This window comes from Bombus impatiens, unplaced genomic scaffold (assembly GCF_000188095.3).
Source record: "Bombus impatiens unplaced genomic scaffold, BIMP_2.2 scf_0814, whole genome shotgun sequence".
NCBI lineage: Eukaryota > Metazoa > Arthropoda > Insecta > Hymenoptera > Apidae > Bombus > Bombus impatiens.
This window is the reverse complement of record NT_177233.1, coordinates 731,759-755,377: the sequence shown is the minus strand read 5'-3', so window position 1 is coordinate 755,377 and position 23,619 is coordinate 731,759. Positions and strand designations below refer to the sequence as shown.

Below are 23,619 nucleotides of genomic sequence, written 5' to 3'. Positions count from 1 at the left end.
GAGAGACGAAACGAGACAAGATAAGAACTAGGACAGGGAAAAGAGCAACAAAGTTGAAGGAGGAAGCAAAGGAAGAGGAGGCAAGAGAAAACAAATACCAATAGATCACGTTTGTTGAACTAAGAATGACGACGTGCTTGCGTTTAAACATTCTCATCCTTTTTGCACGGATCTGTCCGATTATTGCAATCGCGGAGTTCTGAACTTCTTTATTGGCTCACGTGCACACAATGCAGCATGTAATTTACATGCAATTAGTTAACAGCATTTGTTGGCTTTTGTCTAAAACCATTTAGATCAATGGGACGATTGACTTTTCTTTCGCAATTCGCACGTCTCCCACGGACACTTTCGTTTTTCGCGGCGATTTCCAAAATTTTCAAATCGCGTTAATGCGACAGAAACTCGTGTATCGTACGCATCGATCATCTGCGTACTCCAACATTTACAGGAACCGGTGCTTCTACATTTTCCAGAAATGGGGTTTCCTCCCACGATTCATTGCAATTTCTTCTAATTAATATCAGCAACTTTCGATACGGCGCGGTAAGTTCGTTCGCTCACGTTCGGAACCAGTAAGAACGACCTCGAACCAGATCGTCGTACTCGAAGAAGGCTTGCCGCAATAATTAGTGCGGTTCCCGGGGAAATTATGCCGCATAGCGGAATGGCCGTGCCGGCGCTAATATCGTAATACGGTGGCGCATAATTAATGAAATTAATATTGGCTCAACCAAGGTTAGCCAGCTGGCGTATTGTGGTTCACCGCGGCGAAACGTGAGCTCGAGGGTCAACGAACTATCAAAGTTACTCTTACGGACAGGTTTATCGCGCGTATGGTTTGCGTTGTTTGGCTAATTTCGTAAAATCAACCTTCGTTCGATGATGCCTCGTCCGGCGTCCAGTTGCATTCCATTAGATCGGGGGATGCGTGCGCGCTTTCGTTGATTTGCCACTTGGATCAGACAGAGAAGGATGTTGAGAAGCTGGCATTTTTTCACGGAGAAATTCTTACGGAACGTTGTTCATCAACCATCTCTACAGGAGGAAAAAGTGTCGTTTCGACGTCTAGCGAAGATGCGCTAAGAAGGTTGAGAAAGATGAGCGCCAAAATGAGAAAGTAGCAGCTCGTGCGTTACGTTTAACCTTCTTTAGGTTGAGGTATGTTGCACAGGCACCGAGTGTAGATGAAATTACGGCAGCGTGTCTGACACTGACGAGAAGATGGCAATAACTGCGAAATATCTACAATCTACTTCCAAGTATCATTAATTTCTCTTGAAGAAAAGACGCCACGCTAATTACCGAATCTCGAGGAGTATGATTTTCTATTTCCGAGCAAATGCACTGTACGTTCTTCTCTCTAACCGTTACTCCTTCTTCTATTAGGAAATTCCGTACGAGATGCAATAGGTTGTCAGTTACTCCGATTACTCTGGTACGCCCAACTATATCGTACGCTTTCTCGATGTCTAAGCATATCGCTTTGAGGTTTTCGTTGTTGATAAATGCATCGCGTACACTGGTTTCCAGGTTGATCGAATTATCTACGGTAGCGTGGTGGTAGGTACGAGATCCTCTTCGCACTTGGTACGCCGTTATACTCGAGATAGTAGCGCGGTCTGCGTTGATAATTTTTCTTTGCTGACGCTGCTCATTGATTCCTATTGATGAGATAATTTTGCTTCGTCTTCTAATCTGCTCCAACGCGCCAACGATGCTGCGATTCGACTTCTTCTCAAAGATATAAAAAAGAAGAGCCAGTTGACGACGATGGAGAGACGAACTCGTCTTATCGGTTCGATCTCGTGTCCTTAGCTTCGAATTACCTTCAGGTTCTATCGCACGGAGCTTCCTGCTCGATCGTACGGCGAGCAAAACGTCTCAACTAGTTTACAAGTAAATTACTTGCAGGCACAGAGAGGATGCCACCCGTGTTCAGCACTTCGAGACATAATGGCGGTAACCTGGGCATACTTGCAATTAAAGCAAGGACATCCCTACGGCTGTGCAGGCAGGTTAATTCTTGGTCTTGTCGTTCTGCTCCTACACAGGTGTTTGTTCTACAATTACACGACTCCGTGTTCCCTTTGCTGCAACCAAGTTCACTCGGCTTTTTACGCGTGCTTCTTGCTAATTGGATCCTTATTAAGCTGTATCAGGTGAAAAGTTTAACGTTACGACCAACGACAACCGTTTGCTAACGATAAAAGAGCACGGATGATACTCGCTGACCGATCTTTCGATATTCACCGTCAATTTTTCGATATCGTTTAGAGAACAGCTATTGAAACGATTTAATTTCGTACTTGAAGTCAGAGACAAATCGGCCACTATTTGGACTCTGTTCGTTTTAAAACGTCCATAGTTGCTCGTAGATTATCATTTTGGAGAGAAAAACTTGCAGATTTAAGAGAACTCGTTTAGCAAATATAGCAAATATTAAAGTGTACGCTGGTAGCTTCATATTACGATAGCCGATACCGGATATAATCCTAGAATTCAATTCCGAAGTTGCGTACTTTCTACGATTTTGTATCCGCATGGAAATCTTCATCGTCTCGACCATTGTATTCCGCTGCGTGTTGCAATTGATTTCTTCGACAGAATATAACGACGTGTACGATTAAAAAGAAGGGAAACGCACGCGTTAAACGTTTATTCGTAACAATACGAATTTCCCCAGCAAAATTCTCCAATTTCGTAAGCTGACATTTCATAATTTCGTCGCTGACATTCGCCGTCAACTAATGCGGTATTGATTTTTCGCATTACAGCAGGATAGCTGAATGGATAGCTTTACGTTGTGGTATATACGTTCAATCCGGAGACACGCAAAGAGTTTGCTCTGCATACGGTCGCACAGCCACGAGGTTTAACAGCGCTGCACGCTGAGAAACGACGACTCCACGTTTCCTTTTATACCGGCGCCTTTATTCCGCGAGCGTATTCGACTGCGTCCCGACTGGCAACTGCACTGCTGGCTCCATGCTTCCACTTCCGCGTTATATCTCGTAAACCAACTTCTAATTGTGTCGCATAGACGTAGGTAAAATTTCGATCGGCTATTTTCATTAGTTTGTTAGCTCGCAACGACCGTAAATTCCAGCGAACTTTGATAAATCGCGTCGAGAAACGAGAGCACGAAAACTGGCCGCGCGCGCTTCTCGATAATATTCGGACATTCGTAGCGATTTATTTTATTGTCGTCTCAGATTTTGCTGCGTCGAAGACCAGTCTGAAACAGCCTTCTTACGATTCCCGCTAAGTAAAATGATTTTTCATCGACATACTATTCGTTCGACTAGGTTTTCGGACGTGTGAATGGAATGGAACGAGGTCCCAAGATGATTTTCGATTCATTTTTCAACGTCGTTCCTCCTCCTCTTTTTCTTTCTTTTTTTTTTTTTTTTAAATCTGCCGCGATTCCGAGAGAATTGCACGAGGATGATAGCAATTAAGGAGATAAAGGGACTTTTATTGAAAGCGGAATCGCGAGCATCGAGAGTTACCGGTGGATTTAGGCGTGCCGGGGCAAAATGAAATTTTATATCCAATCAGCGTCGCCCCGACAAGATGTAGCCCCATTCCCCCGAGTGGAAATTGTAGAACGGAAATCCCGCCATTACGAGATCGCCACGGACCGTTTCGCGTCTCTCTTTGGATTCCGCGAGATTACATTTACAATATTAACCTGCTCGTGGCTGGTCGCGCTGTAAATAAAGCTGGCCAAGCCGGCGCTTCAATCTCAAACAACTTTCGACGCTAACGTGCTGGGAATACGACTACGAGCGTCGGTGTCTTATGAATAATGCGCGCTAAAAATCACGGTCTTTCTCAAACCGTTTAATAAATTGTACATCTTCCATTGCACGGCGATCGTCTTCGTGGTCGATTAAATGCAATGTCGTATGATTTAAAATACATTTGCTGTATCGTATTCGCAAGTATCTCTGTATTTGCCTATAAGCGTATCCTTTGTTAGATCGTAAGTTATCGTTCTAAGCGAATGAAATAATTTTCCGATGTTGTTTCGACATCGTGTGTTGGATAAATGAAATTTCAGATGAAATACTTTGTGCAAGATATCTAGCACGAACGAGTTATGGCAATAATTACCTACGTCTTCTCATTAGTTAGAATTTACTGCAGGTTCCATTCCTCTAAATCGAATGTTTAATAATCTCATATAAATCAAGTGATGAATTCCAGCGTATATCGTACAGAGGTTGGCCTGTCGCAAGTGCGACAAGCAATCGTTTTGTACGCTGTTACGAGTACTTTTAGAAGCCTTTTTTAGATTCTTTGTCCAGAGACACGGAACGTACGAACGTTTCTGTAACAATCTTCTACGTCGAAACAATGTTTCTCGAGGCAAATTTACTTTTTTAAACAGAGTGCTGTATAAATTTCTACAGATTCGGGTAGATCTGGTAATGATAAACGCTTCCTGCCTATTTAACAAAATATCTCTGTGAAATGCACGAGAAACAGCACAGAAATTAATCAAACTACGCCTTACGTTCTCAAAATGTCTTTACCTTTGTTCGATTCTTTATTCAATTATTCTTCAGTTTCCTTTTCTCATTTAGTTTTAACGTTACCTCAGCATCAAAGATCGTTAGTAATTAGATTCTCTTGTTGCATGCAAATGCAAGCGAAAGAACATCTGTATCCATGCTGAAATGAAAGAGCAAAATCCTCAAACTCGATTTCCTCCAAAGCCAGACTAAGCACGATAAACTAAAAATTGTGCTTTCTCTGTTCACTCCTACTTCGGACGATCGTGCTCTTCGCAGTTGTATCGCTAATTACGGGGCGTTTTGTATGCAGTGCATATTCCTTACAAAGGCAACACGGTCGTGCAATTATAATCGTCTAACCAGCAATCCTCCTTTGGTCAAATACGTCCGTTTTATACGACACTTAGGAAAAAGTGCGAAGAGACAGTTGATGGCACTGACATTGCGAGTTCAAACGTCACTGTGCGCGGCGTCAGACAGGGGAACGAATATTCAAGATACTTCAATCGAATCGAAGAGGACGGGCAACGCGAACAAAAGATTCGACGAACAGATTTTCGCCGACACGAGGTTCCTGATACCAAGTTCCTGGAAAACTGCACGTTATGTGCATTTTTTCCTCCACGCGAGCAAGTCTCCGGATACCCAAGTTCCAGGAAAACTGTGTGTTGTTCCATCCTTTTTCCAAATGCTCGTTCGAGCGCCTCATTGTGCGCATCTCGCGCTGCGAATTTACCCCGTTGGCTTCGTCCTCTTTTTAACGATGCGCACAGGAGTCCCGAGGGCTGTTGGTTAATTAAAATTTTGAAATTCTAACTCGCGTCGAAAATGGCGCGCTGAAGCCCGTCCCAGGGTTTAGCTACCGCCGTCAAACACTCTCTTTGATCTTCTGTTCGGCCTTGCGCGCGTTCCACCCAAGTCCTGTTTAAATGCCGCTGCAAAGCGGATCGAACGCAATGTCGCAGGAATGTGGAGAATCCTCTTAAGGTGAGATTTCCTATAAGCGTCAGACGCGTTTATGTGGACAGACAAAGAGGCGAATCTACGTATCTACGGCGTACAATAATTTTTTTACTATCGTCGCAGCAACGCTGCCACGATCCGGTATCCCGGACGAAGAATGCAATTAAAGTCTTACGTATAAACAGATTAAACGTGACGAGCGCACGTTAAGTTCGTTTATGGCAACGTCTTTGGTATGCCCATGCTGTCAAGCGTCTTGAAAATGTCCGACGATCTGTTCACGGAACAACGCGTTAATATGAAATTATTTGCGCGTGCATAAACCAAGCGATCAACAAATTAATGTTGAGAATGTGGATGAAATGTTACGAAGGCAATCGCCTACAAATAGGCGAAGAGATTTGAAAAAGGAAGACGCGCAAGATGACGGTGGGTTGGTTAATCTTCGATCCCTCGAGCCAATGAAAACGTTTGACGTATTCGTAAACTTGTGCCATGAGATTTTTTCAGCGTGTCGAGTTGCATCCAGCGTGAGGTCATCAGCGACGTTGTTGCATCCAGTGTGAGGTCATCATCCAGTGTGAGGACGCTGTTGCATCTGGATGGATCGTATTTCACAGTATATCTCAGCTTCTTTCGTTAAAAGATTATATGCATCGACGCTTAGGTCTCGTGATGCATCTTCGAATGAACGTAGTTCGATATCGGTCAAGGACACTCGTATCGGTGCAGGAATTGGATGTGCTGTTAGTCGGTGATGAAGATTCGATCGACATGCAGGTTTCAACGTGAAGAGGGTGTCATTGATGCCAAATATAATGCACTGAATAACGTGTCGTCAGAATTTCTCAAGAAACTTGTAAGAAAGTCGATCTACGCTGCGAATGCCTTCAAAAAAGATTACTTTCCGCGATCGTGAGTGGCACGTCGATTAACTCGATGGAAATGTAATAATATTTTCTTGTTGCTCAACGACTACGAGAATAGGTCGAGTCCGGGCAATGCTCGACAGCGAAGCAATCTACGTCGCCTCGTTCTTTATCGATCCTATGCAACGCGACGAGAAGCATTAATGCAATCGTGCTAATTAACTGTCCATGATTAAAATGAAAAGTCTCGCATCGATCGAGGAACGGTGTTTCCGGTCAAGACATTTTGACAATCAAGAGAAATAAATCTTTTTGAAAAGAACATGCGTCGCTTCATAGCAACCATCTATCCCCAAAAAGCATTACTTTATAAGGACGAGCTCTTTCGAAGAACATTTTCTTTTCCGGGAATATGTGTTCTCCCTAAGAAGTCGTTTTCTAATACGAAAAAGGCTGTCCTTTTTTTCATTTAAATAATCGGAGTCAGAACTGGAGTTTAATTGTATCAAATGGATCGTACGACACTCGGAAAACAAAATAGTATATCATATTTGTCACCTTTCCTTTGCTATCGCGGGTCGAGCTTGAGTGATCCCTAGCCGTGCTTTTTTCATTCAAATAATCGGAGTCGAAACTCGAATTCGATCGTATTAAATCGATCGTGTGACATTCATCCAGCCCGTGCGAGTGATATTTAACTACTTTCCTTTGCTATCGTGGATCGAACTTGAGAGATTTCTAGCCGCGCTTTTTTCATTCAAATAATCGGAGTCGAAAGTCGAATTCGATCACATTAAACCGATCGCGCGACGTTCGAACAACAAAACAGTTGATATATTCCAATATAAATGATAGATATATTTCATATTTGGCTATATTTCTTTGCGACCGTAGGTCGAGCTTGAGAGATTCCTCAGTGATTTACAGATTCCACACGCGATTTAAAAAGTTTCCATTGGACATTGATCGACCGAGCTTTCCACTGTTCGTTTTTCGACTCGCTGGGTCAAAATTATCGCGCGGTTATATACATAAATGATCCTCTCGGAGAGGCGTGGGGGAAGCGAGGCAGAAGCTGCAATTACGGCAAATGTTGTTTTCGTGTTCCTATCCCCGACTAAAACGTTGCTTAATGCGTTTTTACAACGGGCGAGAAAAAGTCGAGCAATCTGTATCTCGGAATGATCATGGGCGCGGATCTGCCGGCGATTTCGCTGCGTAAAACCACGTCCATTTTTGTTTGTCGTCGACGTTCTATCGGCTGCATTAAGAGTACGCGTTCATTCTTGCGCCTCCTTTCATTCCCGCCGCGAATATAGTTAATGCTCGCGATTCATCAACGGCTGGTGGAGTAAAAAACACTCGCTTTCGTGGATAATCTGTTACAAGCGTCTCCCGGCATTTTCGTCCTCTTACGGCTGCCTCATCCGGATAAAAGAGAATCTCTTCCGTGTTAATACGCCGCAAATTATTTTTCCGGTTAATGTTCCCCGAGCAATTACGTCTCTAATTATTTTCTCTCAGAATCTGCAGTTCTTTCAACTTTAATACCGATTTTACAGGTACTAAGCAAAGTTTACTATTCTATGAAATTCCTTAAAAATCGCGACGAACCGGATGATGCCGCGTGAAGTATGCGAAACGCGAATTTCCGTCTCCAGCCGGTCAAGTGTTTAGCATTGTATAACCGAGAGAACTGAAAGTTAGTGGACAGGTATGAAGACATGAAAATTTCCAGCTGCCCCACAAGGTAGCCAAACACAGGGGCAATATCGTGGCCCTTGGTCCACGGAAAGGACAATGTGCAAAGGCATTATAGAGTTGCCCGGTGGGCAGAGATGCTCGCGAAACTGCTATTTTGCATCGTCAAACTGCGCCGTTTACTTCGATTTAACCGGGTCTCGCACAGCACGCGAAATAACACGTTTCTCGGTCCGAACGAAAGACGAAAGTGTAGTTTGCAAATTTCATCCCGCCTCTGTTAACCGTGCAGAGCAATCAGGTTCGTGAAAGCCAGCTTCTCTCTCTCTCTCTCTCCCTCTCTCTGGAGAGTAAGCGTGGCGGAAACTGCGAGTAGCAGTCGAGTTTTATAATTAAGAATGCGGTTTGCCGTCGCATTTGTACGAGCTTCCTGGCCCTTTCTGGCCATCGCAGATGTTGCGGTGGCCATCTTCGTCGCTGCGCAGCGCTGAATTTTAATTTACAAGCGGGATGACCGCGTCGTTAGGTAACTCGCATTCGCGTTCCTCGCACTCTCGCGAAACAACTTAACGTCTTATTTCGTTTCTCGTTAAGCGAAATATCTGAACACGTGTCGTAGCAAGTTTTCACGTGCGTATCGCGCTGGATACGTTCAACCGCCGCGTTTGTACGAACAGAAAGGTCCTCCTTTGTCCCGTGTTTAAGGCAAATCACAAGGCGCACGCTCTCGGTACGATCAATCAGTGGCGTGCAACGAACGTTTCTCAAAACGGAACAATCGCGCCTGGCATAATCGAGACCGTAGTCCGTGGTGCGCGATTTTTTCGCTATGAAAGAGAAGCAAGCGCGAGCGAAATAATTGGATTTGCTTTTCACTCACCCTGAAACTCCTTCCTGGCCGCGCTGACGGAAGTGACGATGTTGGCCACGTGTCCCAGCACCGTGGCGAACAGCAGCAGACCAAACAGCAGCTGAGCTATCACGAACAGATACTCGCCCTTGCTTCTCGGCCTGCAAAGCGAAATGGAAAAGCGTGATTCGACGACGTCATGCGTATTTTCTTTCGTCTTCCAATTCTTCGAGGCCAACTACCAAAGCATTTTAAAGCATCGCTTAAATCGCTAAATTTTATCATTCGTTCGTCTTCCTACTGATTTTAGAGACATTTTTAGACTGATTTTAGATTTTAGAGCTAATCGAACATCGACGATCGAAGGAGATCGGCATAAACGTAGAAACGATCCGGCTTTCGCGAGGAACAAACGAGCAGAGAAACTTTCGAAACGGTGTACTAAACGGACAGGAATATTTCATATTACGTCTCTTCTTTTTATGTCTTTCGCTTTTTGTTTTTTCGTTGGCTGCACGTACACGCGACATCGGCACCTCGAAGGTGCTTCGCACGTTTACCGCGGTTATATTCCATTCCAACGCAAATCTCTGAGATACAGAACTTTTCCGTCTTTAAGCTTTACTTATCTTTCTCAATTCTCCTATCGCAGTATGAGATATTTTGTCCCTTGAAACGTGTTTCCAAATAATCTGAGAATTGTTCGCTCGCAAAGAGAACCAAGAGTGGTCATTTTACAACGTTGGAGATTCCAGCAAAACTCGTGATCCTTCCGCGGAAGGCAGCGTGGACGACGATACAGTGAAATAGGGAGAAATCGAATTACCTGCGACGTTAGACGCTCTAGAACGTCCTGCGAGAATTTCTCGCTCTCAAGGAGGACCAAAAATGGCCATTTTTAAACATCCTGCTGTCTCTTCTACTTTATAACATTCGGGATTCGAGCAAAGCTCTTGATTCTCTCGCGGTAAGCAGCGTGGACGGAAATACAGCGCGATGAAACAGGCAGAGGAAAATCGAATTACCTGGGCAGGTCACCGATGGTGGTGAGGGCCAGCGTGCACCAGTAGTAGCTCTGCAAATATTTCTTCACCACGTCCGCCGTCTCCGAGTCGCTGAATACCCAGTTCTTACTGCCGAAGCCGTTGTTCTTATCGATAATGTGATAGAGGCACCCGTTCCAGTGAAAGATCACCAGTAAATAATGTATCAAGGATGTGGAGCGGAATAAATTCGGATAGTTGGTGTGTCGCTCGGTTCTGTCCATGAACGCCCAGAACCTGTGTGTGACAATGCAACAAAGAAGATCGCGTGAGATTGCAACATGCTCGTCACGGTGTTTTCCTTCGTCAATCGAATGGAAACCTCGAGTAAGGGTCTAGATCAGCTTTGACATATTTTCAGAGACATCAGATTCTACGTTCGCTCTGTACCGTGGGTTTCAGACGTAATTCGAGCATAATTTATTCCAGGCAATGATCGGGTAGCTATTGTTTCGTCCGATATTTAGAGTATAATTTTGTTGCGTTCTTGTCATTCATGAAGCGACAATGTTTACGCGGAATTTCGAGTTTAATACGGACAGACTCGTAAAAGTGGCGAGAGAGAGTCAGCTCGAGCGAAGGATCCAAAAATAATGTGTCCTCGCAAGTGCCGTAAGAAAGTTTGAGCATTCGATTGTTTTGCGCTATCCTAGGAAACTTTCTAAAGGAAAAAGACGAGGAGAGGAAAGTAGGTGATAAACGGAACGTGGTCAATACACGAGCATAGTTCGGCAACCTCTATTCGGTATATGGTTAAGCAAAACTTGCATCGTTTCTCACCCAATGATACTTTTCTAACGTCGAAACGCGTCTCAAGCTTCATCGAAATATACAGAGATTATTCCATTGATACGCGCGACTTCTCGTTTCAATTTCGCGTCAAATATCTTACCCGATCGTTGCGATTCTCTATCGACTGTTAAAATTAAAGATTAAATATAAATCGATTTAACGCGTTAATTAAACGTAAGATATTCCGTCGGCTTGTTCGTGGAACGTGCAACAAATCAAGATTCGCACTCACCGGTATATTTTCACGAGCCTAAAACCTCGAAGTATACTGTTGAATCCTATAGATAAGTATAAAAAGTCGAGGGGCAACAGGCACAGGATGTCCATGTAAAACGTAGTGCTGTTTGTATAGTGATTTCGCAGCTTCGTCGCGTCCGTTTGCAAGACACCGTCCTCTAAGTACCCGGTTCGAATGTGAAACACTATGTCCAGCACGTATAAAAAATCGGAAAAGTAGTCCAAGCAGAACCACACCCAGCGCGTTTCGCCTAAATAACATAAAATCACATTTCCATTTCAGATACGTCAGCATTTTTAAACCATACAATTCTTACACGCTATTAGATATCAATAATACTTTTTTCCTATCAGATAATTACAGATACAAATGTGACAGTCTAATCGATTTAATGAATTATACTTCGCATTAATATCCAGATATTAAAGTATATTCTCATATAAGCAATCCCAAGTTAAACTCTTTAAACAATTCGAGACTAGCATACATAATCCTATAAGTCTATAAGTGAGAGCTTTTTAAGCTTTTAATTCTACGAATCCACCGTTTTTTTGTACGAAGCTTTGCACTAAGTGAAGCATTTACTTGGAGGCGAGCAATGGGATGTTACGTTCTCTTTCTTTCTTTCTTCAGCTCCGGCGAATCGCTAAGAATCATTTCTTAAGGAGATAAGCGAGAAAATCAAAGTAATTTTAATTCTGGAAACTCAAATTGTCTCGATAATAAAATATCTGATCTACGATGATTTTCAATAATTTTCACGAAGCTTTACACATACATATATCTGATAGGATTGTCTTCGGTAAGTCGAGTTATTTTCTTATTCTTCTATTCTCCATTTCCCGATAAAGGAGCAAATCTTTCTTCGTTAAAATCGCACTTTTACGTGTAACATGGAATTGTATTGTCGATTTAAACAAATATTAAAATAAAATAAAAATAAATAAAATTCAATTCCATACTTGTTTCATATTTCCATTCCGACAGCGCATCTCAGTGCGGACTGAACGCGCGCGTATGCAAATTACTTTTTATTATATTTACGGACGAACAGTATAATAAGCTGACCAATTTCTTAAATCACGAAGATTGTCAAGAGAAACATCTACGTTTAAAGGATCAATTAGAATTGCTGCTGTAAAAGGGTGAAATAAGGCACGATAAAAATATAATTAATACTTTGTCAATCGCTGTAAACTTAACATAGGCGAAAACGCCTCGACAAGATGTGCCCGTTCTTCCGAGACAAAACGTTCGCATGGAATCTGTCGAGTCGCGGAGCAAAGGACTAACCGTTTATCTCTTGGAAGGCGACCCTGTAGATGATGACCCAGAAGTTGTAGAGAAAGGCAAGGGAGACCACCATCGACCAGTAATAACAGAGACGTCCCGCGGGATCGAAGATGAAGGACCAATTAGGGGCACCCGTACGAAAACCCTTTGTTCCTGCTTGTCCAGGGTAGCCTCTATTACCGCGTTGTTGCTGCTGTTGCTGCGCCGTATACCTACTATGGAAAATTAACAGCACAATGACTCGTGAAAACATAACGCGACAAACGAGCAGCTTGGTACGAAAATCGAGCAAATTCGCTTTTCCGAAGAAATTGCACGCGATGAAGTTTTACAATATTTTAATACGAGGACACTCGAAACCAGAGATACTCGGGTTTCGAAAGTTCGTAATCGCGCAACGATGCTTTCCTTTTTTTTTAATTTCGCAATCGGATTTCGTACTTTAACTTTCAGAATGATCTCTGTGTCCGAGTGCGTGGGACATTTTACAGGATTAAAGTTGAAATATCTTTCGTACTAGTCGTTTTTCGAACCAAGTAGTTTAATATCTTTTTTTTTCTAGAGGATTAAAAAATGCATCGAATCGCGTGAATAAATGTACAGTTTCGTTTTGCGAGACGAACGTTATCTTGGAATCTCCAACACGCGTCCAACCTGGATACGAGTATTTTACGATTATATGCTTTTCTTCTTCTTTCATTTTTTAACGTTCTCTAATAGCGTTCTCAAGGGATACAAATATAATAAATAGAAGATATATTACGTGTTTTAAATTGGGCAGAAAGATCCGAAGATCTTAATATCATAGAAAATCGCCTGGGGAAGACTTAATAGGCTATTGTACGAAGCAGCATAATGGAAGCAATGTAATGCTGTTTCCGAACTGAAAGAAGCGATTTTACAACGCCGACGAAACTTGGATCAAAATTATATAACGAAGCTTTACAGAAGTTTGCCGAAAGATCTTATCGTTTCATTGGAGATAAATTTTAAATATATATATATATATGTATATTCTTTAATAGAAAATTACTCTGAAGTTGCCATCATTTTATTGTGTCGTGCAATCCCTTTCTACTAGTATAGTTACACTAAAGCGAGGAAATAGCTTTTCTAGAAATTCGCACAATTCCATTATCTTATCCTGCGATGCGGCAATATTATTTTTGAAAATCTGTGTCTGTTTACATGAATTTTATACCTCTATATCGAAAAATAGCTAAATAAAAGAAACCTGCAATTCGCTAGAATAAACTACGTATTGCCAACGTGGAGGAAAGAAAACGGGACTGTATCGTTCGTTCTGATAGGAAATCACCAGGTGGAAAACATCGAACAATTTATTATCGTGAAACGTGTATAAACCAGCCTGCGATGCATATTGGAAATTGCTTCAAAATTGATCACGCTGTAGAAAAATTATAAGAAATAAGCTTTCGATTCTTTTGCAAAAATATGTTGCTCCACGTCCCTGTTCCTCGATGAATTTCTATTCGCATAAATCAAATATCGTTACAACACGTTACTCGATTGCAAATCCGATTCCTAGGTCCACGTTTTCGCGAAAAAGTGGCACCGAGTTGCTGGTAGCTAACGCAATGGACAGCAGTGCACGCGCGCTTTACAAGAAATGGTTGTTAGAGTCAAATACTTTTCAAATAATCCATGCTACCAGGATTACCATTCGTTCCAGCTCACAGCCGGATTCCAACGTTTGTTCCATGCCACAACGCGTGCACTCGACGTTTTCACGTTGCACGAGCGTTTGTTGCTAGATATTTACCACTTCAGGTTACCATCGAACGCTAGATTTCCTGCCGTCAAACACACCATGCCTGAGTAACGACCGACAAAAATTACGCCCCCGGCTCACCACCGTACATTCGCCATTTCACGCCGCTGCGGATGCATTCGTGCACTGCAGGCATTGGTCTGTGTCACGTGCTGCAGACAACAGGCCTGGCATAGAATACACGAGCGCAAAACGAACTTGCCTTGGATACGACAACCAGACACCTAACTTTCCGTTTATCCGGCTGTGTCAAAGTGACTCGAGTCGCGTAACTGTGCCTCGGAGCGCGTACATAGCTCAGACGAACGAGTGGTCCGTAAAAGTCACGCGGAAGCGTATCGACGGGAGCGAGAGAGCGCGCAGAACGCAGCGCACAGATGAGACAAACGCTTGAATATTTTAATAATTTTCTAATAATTCTTTTTTTTTATAATTCGTTTACTTCACATTTTCTTCGCGCAAGTTACGTTATAAATTTATATCATCGTTGTACCACAAGTTCGAACCTTGGTGACAAAGAAAGCGTTTATAGTTCTCGCAGCAGCCGATTGACTATAGCTTTGATCCAAGTTGACTCGCTTCAAGCACAGCCCTTATTACCCGAGTATCCAAGCACTCGGAGTACTCGTTGTTATCCTCCCGCTGAAGAACAGGATATGAGCCTGAAGATCCAGGTATCCGAGTACCAGAATATCCGGATTCGACTTTTCTTTCGTGATTACTCAAATATACGTACGAGAAGCTTTTCTTCTACGCTCGAATTAATAGATTCGGGAGACCAACTTTGCTTAAATTTATGATATAATATAACGTAATATAATATAACCAGCAGCTCATTTTCTGATTGCTCATTCGGGTACTCGGGTATCGATCGAGCTGGCGTATCCGAGTGCTGAAAAATTCGGGTGCCCGTAAGATCCTAGCGATGGTAGGGGACGGTGTCTCGAGCGAATACGACGCGATCGGATACTCACGTCTCGGTGCCGTTACAGCTGCTATTGCTGAGATGATTGACGGATGCTGGCGTGTGCAGGTGCGACTGGTCGCGCGAGGAAGTGAGCGCGACGGTGTATGGCAGCTTGAATCTGCCCCTCAGCTGGTCCCTCCTCTTCGGTTTGCGGCTTAGGTCGAACTCACTGGCGCCGCGATTCACGTAAGCCCCCTGAAGCGAGTCGCGGGACGAACTGAAATATCGCTGCGGTACCGAGTACACCTGTAACATATTCGTAGGATTTTTCTTCTTATTATTATTACTCACGAGCGTACAAACCCTTTGGTACGCAATTCCACAGTGAGTGTTTGGTTTTAAAATAAACGGAGGGAAAATTTACAGTGGTAGAATAAAATGTTACATTTAAAAAGAAAGGAACAAGAAATGAAGGGTATAATAACGAAAAGCATGGTGCAGTCGAATGGAAAATTCGATATCACGTCTTATAAAGTTCTCGCTGCCTATGCTCGTCCCGGGATTACTTTGTGTTGCGAACTTCTGCAAATTCGAATACGAATGTCGAGTTCCGAGGAAAGCCTCGCGGAACAAATTCTGAACGTTAACGGGGTAGTAGAAGACACCAGTTGAATTGTAATAAAATAAACGTCAGTCGATTGGACAATGATAAATGCGTTTTAGTTGTTCAGCTCATCTTCGTTAGGGAAAGAGTTTAAACTTAAAATGAACGTGGATATTGCGATACAGTTCTGCGATTCGCTGCAAGGGCGAACCTATAACTAAATAAAGGGCGAAGGTATAATCTGAATTTTTCTCTATCGTCTACCTTCTTTTTATCATTTACTCGCTATATCAATTGTCCAAACGAAAGAATAATATTAACCGTAAACACTATGCTATTAAGGATCCTCCAAAAAAGATACAGAAATTATTTTGCAATTAAGAGATGACAGACACGCCTCGGTCGATCATCCATTTATCTCTATGAAAAGTCCCTAATCGATCATTTGAACCACTCTGACAATCTTCGTACTTCGAAGAGTATTTATTTGAAGTATACTTCTTGAGCGTATCGATGATCATTCGCCAAAAAAGTCAAATGACAGAGTACACGCTAAAAGTGTCTTCGATTCCCAAAATACGAATAGTGGAGTTAAACGCCACTTTGTCGGCTCCATGGAAGAAGCAACAGCGGTGGCTATTAGGTGGAGCGACCCTAAGAACAGCAGATGGGAATCAAATGGATTTCTTGAGAGAAGGTCTAGAGCGGCCCTTCCAAGAAGTTGATACAGACAATTTATTTGATTAAAAACGAGCTTCCGTTGTGTGTCCTTCCGACCGAAAGGATTTATCCCTTTGTCATGCCAGTCTGCTTAAAATCTTCAGGAAGAGTTTTTCTTCTTTCTTCCTTTCTTTGTTCCCTTATCTTTTTACTGTTCTTCGTTTGGGAAATTGTTTTTTCTCCCAGTGATTACCCGGACTCCGGTTTAGGCACTGCTTTTTCTGTAGCTTTCGCACGAACAATGGAGGTCGTCTTCGTTGACACAATGGCACTGCGAAGGAAATTAAGAGACAATACGCTGGCTGAAAAGAATGGAAAAGCACTGGCATGATACGGTCGGACGAAGGAAGCATCGAACGAAGTGGTGCGACTAAAGGTTGATTCGAGGTTCGATGGATTTCTGACGAGTGTAATGAAAGTAGAATGTTCGAATAAGGGATGCAAATCAAGATTCGCAACCGGAGAGTGCTCTGTTTCCAGTTTCGTTAACATTCGTCTTCAATGACACGTAAATTTAACTCGCTTCCATTCATATTTTTCCATCTTTCGTGTATTCCACGCTTCTCGCGAATAAAATTGTTCGAGACGAGAAGACATCCGAAGAGGTAGAAACACGAAGGAGAAGTAAATTGATAAAGTTACTTTCTCTTCATAACGATAAGGCGAAATTAAATTGAACAAACTGTTTCTGAAACTACGTTTCTATGATACAATGATCAAAGACGCGTTTATTTATTGCTAAGCCTATTACTAGCGAAAATGAAGAAATATCACGCGCTAAATAAACTCCATGCTCCGCTGACATTAGAGAACAGTTGTTCCCACGTCAAGTTGCAAATATACATGTGGTTTGAACGCAGCTGTGGTTGCACGTGTTTTCACGAGGCGGTACGATCTAGTCGCATGTGCATAAATGGCTCCCATAACGTCGAATAAATCGCGAATACCGCGTGTTGGCAACGCTAACGGGAATGAAGCGTTTATTCGAGCAAATGCTCTTGTAATATTTCTTTCTTCGACGTGGCAATTCCTCGTTTCAGTGGAAATTTAGCAGGACGTTTGATCGATAATGTAATTTCGCTAGATCGCTAACAAAACGCGAGAAGAACATTCCAAAGAGCAAAAATTCCCCGCAGAAGCTTCGCATCACGTATCTCTAGCCGCTCAATTATACCGCTCCAATTTATTAAACTCGCTCGATCGTACTGAAAAGCCACGCGATTATTGGATCGGTTCTAACTCGCGGAACACGTACCAGGATTAATCCCATCGTCGGACTTAATAACGCAATTAGCGTCAAGCCTACTATCGATGCAATCAGCGAAACACTCGCGGAATAGACGAACCGACAAGGGAACATCGTCAACCTGCAAATTCAGAAAACTTCGAAACTCACGGCAATATGTGTATAGGGAGGATACGCAGACGCGTATCGCGCAATTTTTTTTCTGCTACCCAAATTCACTCTAAGGGGGTGCAATTACCCCTCGACATTCGGTTGGTTTCCAATTTTGCGTTACGACTCGCTATGACAGCGTTAAGTTTTCTACCGAACGACAGTTTTGATCGAAAGAAGTTACTTTCGCCTGATCTCCGAACCAAATATCGGTGATTTGAAAATCTCGTAAAAAAGGGGAAAATAAAAACTATATATTACTAGTACCCAAACGTGCTTTCTGAGAGAGTGCAACTTGCTCCTCGAGTTTCTTATACGACGACAAATAACGCAGATATTTAGACGATCCCGTTTAGTCGTACGCCCACCCTGTATATCCTCTGTATAAAGTTTCGCGATCCTCCGAACTGGCGGATTTGGGCGTCTTGCCCCGTGACCGTCGAACGTCGTACTGACCTGCTGTTGCTGATGATAATAATGATGAGTGGGCGTGTGGCGGCTCATGCATTTGCTGCTGACCAGTTCCAGGAGGCTCTGCCTGGAAGGTATAGCACCCCTGGAAACGTTGTCCGCGCTCTTCGTGTCCTCTTCCTTCTCTCTTCTGATTCCAGTCTTGCCATCCAGCATCCTCCCTTGTTTGTCCTCGCGGAGTTTCTCACCGCCGCAGCTCAAAGCGGAAGCGGAACCACCGCTGTACCGATCTCTTCCTCCGCCGCCACTCCCTGTGATTATGCCTGTAACAAAAGGAAATCGCTTGATTCTCGTTTCCCTCGTTCCCCTTGCTAGCCGCCTAGTCTTTCTTCTCTCTACCACTTTCCTTCCGTCTTATCGCTTCTTTCTCGCTTTTCTTTCGAACAGCGTCGCTAACGAGCAAAAACGCGTTGAGGGCTGTCGATTAGAATCGACTGAGCGCGGCTATCGATCGCATATCGCGTACAAAGTGTCGCCAAACATCGTATAACTGTGCCGAGATCGATGTCGGGCATTGGATTTCCCGGTTTCACGGACAGGGTAATAATTAGCAGGTTTATAACTTCGCTGATGGAGGCCAGCGATCGTCGGTTTTCTATTTTATTTTTCGAAGAACAGGAATATTCGATTCGCCGAGTGGAAATATTCCTTCTACCTCGTTTTCTTTTTTCTCTTTTTTTATTGAATTGTTTATTTCGAGCTGGCTTCGGGCGTTAATTGGCGATCGAGAAAGTATTTTTCAAATATCCAGGTCAACAATTTTCTGTCTTTTCGTATTTAGGTCAAGCAACGAGAATTACCAATTCCGGTGAATCAGCGAAGTTGACAGAATCGGTAACAATTATCAGGAAACACGTAACACCGTCTCAGAAATAAAAAGTTACGCAAATGCGATTCGCTTTCTACTCGAAGTGTAAAGGTAATTGCACGATTTCAGAGACGTTCGGTTGAAACTACATAGGGAACATGTATTTTGCCTGAGCAAGTTATCTACGCATGTCAGGGTATCAAGGTGCAATAGACGAGAAGATAAACGTAAAAGGGTACAATGATATTCGCTCGAAGGAATCGGTGTGGAACAAGCAAATAAGCAAGAACTGTAACTGAACTAGATAAGAACTTACGACGTATCCTCGTGTCGCTATCTGAAATAAAATTCAAAATGTCGAGCGTGTTCGATACGAAAGAGAAAATGCAACAACGCGGACCAGCGTTTCTGGTAGTCGCAAGCTACGGAAACTCTAGAGACGCGTTATAAAGCCTTGGTGCAGTAGACGAGCAATTCGCGAGCACGACGATCGTTTCCCCTTGGGCCTGGTACTTCGGTTGACCTACAGCGCTACCTTGCTAACCTTCTACATAGTTATCAAAGTGGACAGGTTGTTCGGGATCCTACGGAAACCATCTAAGTCGCCTGCAGACGTGTCATTGCCTGTATCTCGAGATTGCTTATAAACTGGTACAGCGACGAGATTCCAATCATATTCTGACTAAATAGATTCGATACAGACTTGCACCGTACGAGCAACAGGCGATCTTGTTCGAGTCGGTAGCCCAATCTCTGAGAACAAATTTCGCTTTACGTAAGTATTTCAGAAAAAATGAAATCATCGTTCATGAACTACTTGTTACGTAAATGTGTTAAATTGCATTGGTTTCTTCGATTCAAATGTGAATTATCTGTCGTCGAAGGATCGTTTCAAATTAAATTTCTCGGATTTGTTGGCGATTAGTGTTTTATTTGTTTATTTATTTCGCGTACCTTTTTATATACGTAAGCGAAGTCGCGAATGGAAAAAGTTCAAGAAACGGTGTTGGATATATGTTTACACTAGACTTGGACAAACCTTATTTGAAATAAAGATAAACAATAAAACTTTTGGAGAATCAATCGTATTAACTAATCCTATTTTGTGCGGAGATCAAATAATTTTCCACTTTGATCAACTTTATCGAATAAAGTAACAAATAATTTGGAGCTCGGTATTAATCTCAATGTTGAATACTGTGTATTACGTACCACTTGAGCCACGAGCAATACAGCTGAATTATTTTACCATCTTATAATATTTACTTCAATTAATTAAATTCAAGTAATATACAATGCGTATCTGACACGAGATACGTTGCAAAGATAATTGGTATTTGCAACGTAACTTACGATATACGCGATACAAAATAATATTAACAAAGTTAGAAATTATTCTGGATATTATTTCTGGACACATTTAATTAAATAAAAAATGCAAAGTTAAATAAAAAGATATTTAATTTACCACGGTATTAATATCTGTTTGACCAATCGAAAAAAAGATGTATGTAGCTTTAGCGTTGGTCAATTTTTTTGAAAGTCTTTGTCCACGTTTAATCGCTATCCACCAAATATTTTATCAGAATTTTTGTTCTGAATGGCGTTTCAGCTTTCGTATTGACCATCGACTCGTTTTTACAGGAACCAACTTTTACACGACTAAAACAATTGACAATGTTTCTCTTTGGCATGCCGGTAGAGGAAGGATCAAGCTTCACAGTAGAGACACGTAACTGTCTACTTACTTTCTCGCAACTTTGATGGAAATAGGATTATTCTCGAAACTTTATCGTCACACCTCGTATATGAAACTTTATACAAGTTTCCGGTACCGACATACCTCAGCTATTAGCCGTAAGTTTTGTTCGTTTGTGACGCGAGTTAGCAAGAATTTACAAGTCAATATCGTAAACAAATTGTTACAAAATATTGCTTTTTAGCAGAGATGTATTATCTATTTAATATTTATATATCCGAAGTAAATATTATTCTAGATAATATTAAATAAAATTCAAAGGAATACACAAAACACATACGAAGTAATGAGACTAAATTTGATATTAAATTCGCAGCTTTTTTTATTTCGTGAATAGCCGCAAGGAACTTTTACGATTTTTTAATGGGCTTTGTTAACAGACGTTAAAAATTCAGAATTAGATATAGCTATACTAAAATCGATCGTAGCAGGGGGAATCGTAACAAATGTTTGCAACGAAAATTCTAGTGTGATACACAGAATGTTTCGATGAAACGAAAAAATATTGGAACCAAGTCCTACGCAATCTATAGCCTCCTCTCTATCCCGAGCTATATATCAGATGGCAGCGTAGATGGCAAAAAAGGAAAGCAAAGACTGTGTTCAAATTGAAATTTTACAGCAAGCATTTGAAGCTTCGATTTCGTTGGCACGTTTTATGGCCTGTATCGTCTAATGAAAAGAAAAAGAAAGAAAGAAAAAAAAAAGGAGGGAAGAAATCGTGATTTTATGTGCGACATGTGTGCATAAATGCGAGCTGAGATACACGATTGAAGCATAAAATTTTGTAGCGACAGAAACTTTCTATAAAGAATTGTTACATCACAAAAAAAAAAAAAAACTGAAAATTAAATTCTGAAATTTATTCCTGTTTCTTTCAGTTTGAAATTACGATCTCAACACGCTCAAAACAATACTATTACATATTTGTATTTAAAATGTATTTAAAATATACATAAAATACACAAAGACGTTCAAGAACCAATTTATCATCCATTTGGCAAAGTTTATGAAAATATGGAGTTTTTTGGGTTGGCAAGCAAGGAAATGCGGATTTCGTCGATACAAATCAATGACAAAATCCGCATTCCTTAGTTGCGAAACCATTAAACATACTAAATTTTATAAGCCTGCAATCGAATCGTGTATTCAATTGTAAGAGGATTGAAATTTATTGAAAAATATTGACCTATATATCGATATCCATAGAATTTAGTTAATCACTACAGTAAAATCTATCTATAAATTTATATTACAATATATCTGTGTTGCCAGATATGTAATCATACTATATCATATTATATTACATTATTATATCGCTCGGCAATGTGCGTGTAAAATAATAACAGATGTACAGAATGAATTAAAAAATATATATTATACATAATTTTCTTTGTGTCGAATGACAACGCGGACACTCGCACGCGCAGTTATAAACAAGGCTCACACAGAGGTTGTTTATTTCGACTCGCAGTGTTTAATATGTAGAAAAAGACGAGGAGATCGATGGCTGATGGATGTAAAGAGATCTTCAAACGGCAAACGTGTCGGCAATGTTTGTGTTTTTGCCCGTGTCACAGATACACAAAACGAGCAGGATTCGATGTCCACCTAGTATTGACAGTTTTTTGCGAATGTCTCGAAAAAACTAGGTCGACCGAAGGTGTTATACGTATGTGAAAAAGTTATTTAGGATCATCTCCTCGATAACATATTCGAAAATTATCGAATCGTCGAGAACAAACTTTTGTTATTTATTTAAACACATGCTGTATACGAAGTAATTGATATCGCGTTATTATCAGTATTCAAATCGATTTAGCCAATAAAAACTTACATAAGTGAAAAATACTGTAGTCTAACCGATATTATTAGTACTTTGGATGGAAAAAATCCTAAATTTAATATTTTATTCGGCACGTACTTATAGTAAATATAGCCTTCGACCAAAAATAATTATGTTACCGAGGTAAAAGGTCCACGTATAACATTTATTTGGGGGGCGCAAAATTATCGACTTTTTTTATCTGGAATCTTGTAGTTTCCGACGTGTAAAATCCGAAAATGCAAGTTTTACGGTATTGAATTCGCTGGTTCTAAAATTATGCGTATATAAAGTCGACCATTTTCAGCCAATATGGCGTCAAAGTGACCTACTAAATACGTTAGAAGTGTTGAATTTTATATACGCAGAACTTTCCAACCAGTGAATTCACTGTCATAAAACTTGATTTTTACGTCGAAACGTTGAAAATTACAAGATGGCAAAAAAAGAAATAGCGTAATTCTGCGTCCACTAGGAAGGGTGAACCAAAAAATAATATGTTAAAAGCTATGCCCAGCCGCAAGGCGGGAAGAAGAACGCGGAGGAACAAGACGAGCCTCTACTAGAATTTTCTCTTATAAAGAATAATGTATCCCACCTTGTCTTTCTGCTTTATTGTCCTATCGGCTCTCCAAAGATTCTCACCGGCCTCTGTTGTCCGACAAGGAATACGTACGTTATGCTTGCGCATAACGTTCTTGCTTCCGACGCCATGTTGGTCTTCTAGACTCTTCCTTGGCGAACGCCCAGATTTGTTTGTATGGCAGCGATTTAAACTTGGATTTTCGCTTACGAACATCTTGGACGACGAATGAAGACAGTATATTAAACTGTATTCCGTATAAGCACAAACGCGAAGAAACGATAAAGTTGCTCGTGCCGTGTCGTAAACACGTGCGTCTGCCAATCGATCGAAATACGAACTGACCTTCTTCACCCCGTACAAGTCGCGCGTAGAGCAATACCCCCACCCCGCGCCTCATCGTTCCGTTGACGTGCTATCGATTATCGATATCGCGGCGAGATCGATGCTATTGCGCACCTCGATCGCGCAGGCGGGGTCCC

General features: G+C 41.7%; 1 protein-coding gene across 9 annotated transcripts in view; it reads right to left on the bottom strand.

The window, feature by feature from the left end:
* The window catches only part of LOC100749849 (cyclic nucleotide-gated cation channel alpha-3-like), a 110,857-nt gene that overhangs the window by 80,551 nt on the left and 6,687 nt on the right, over positions 1-23,619 (bottom strand). For 7 of the 9 annotated variants that reach the window (XM_012390489.3, XM_012390491.3, XM_033323117.1 and 4 more), the window contains exons 2-7: positions 18,148-18,425; positions 15,039-15,277; positions 12,273-12,487; positions 10,974-11,229; positions 9,932-10,186; positions 8,937-9,067 (exon numbers count right to left, since the gene is read on the bottom strand). In XM_012390489.3, coding sequence (XP_012245912.1) covers positions 8,937-9,067; positions 9,932-10,186; positions 10,974-11,229; positions 12,273-12,487; positions 15,039-15,277; positions 18,148-18,425 — 1,374 coding nt within the window. Of the gene's footprint in view, positions 1-8,936; positions 9,068-9,931; positions 10,187-10,973; positions 11,230-12,272; positions 12,488-15,038; positions 15,278-18,147; positions 18,426-23,152; positions 23,483-23,619 lie in introns of those variants that run through there. The other 2 variants (XM_033323120.1, XM_033323118.1) reach the window with 2 other exon arrangements.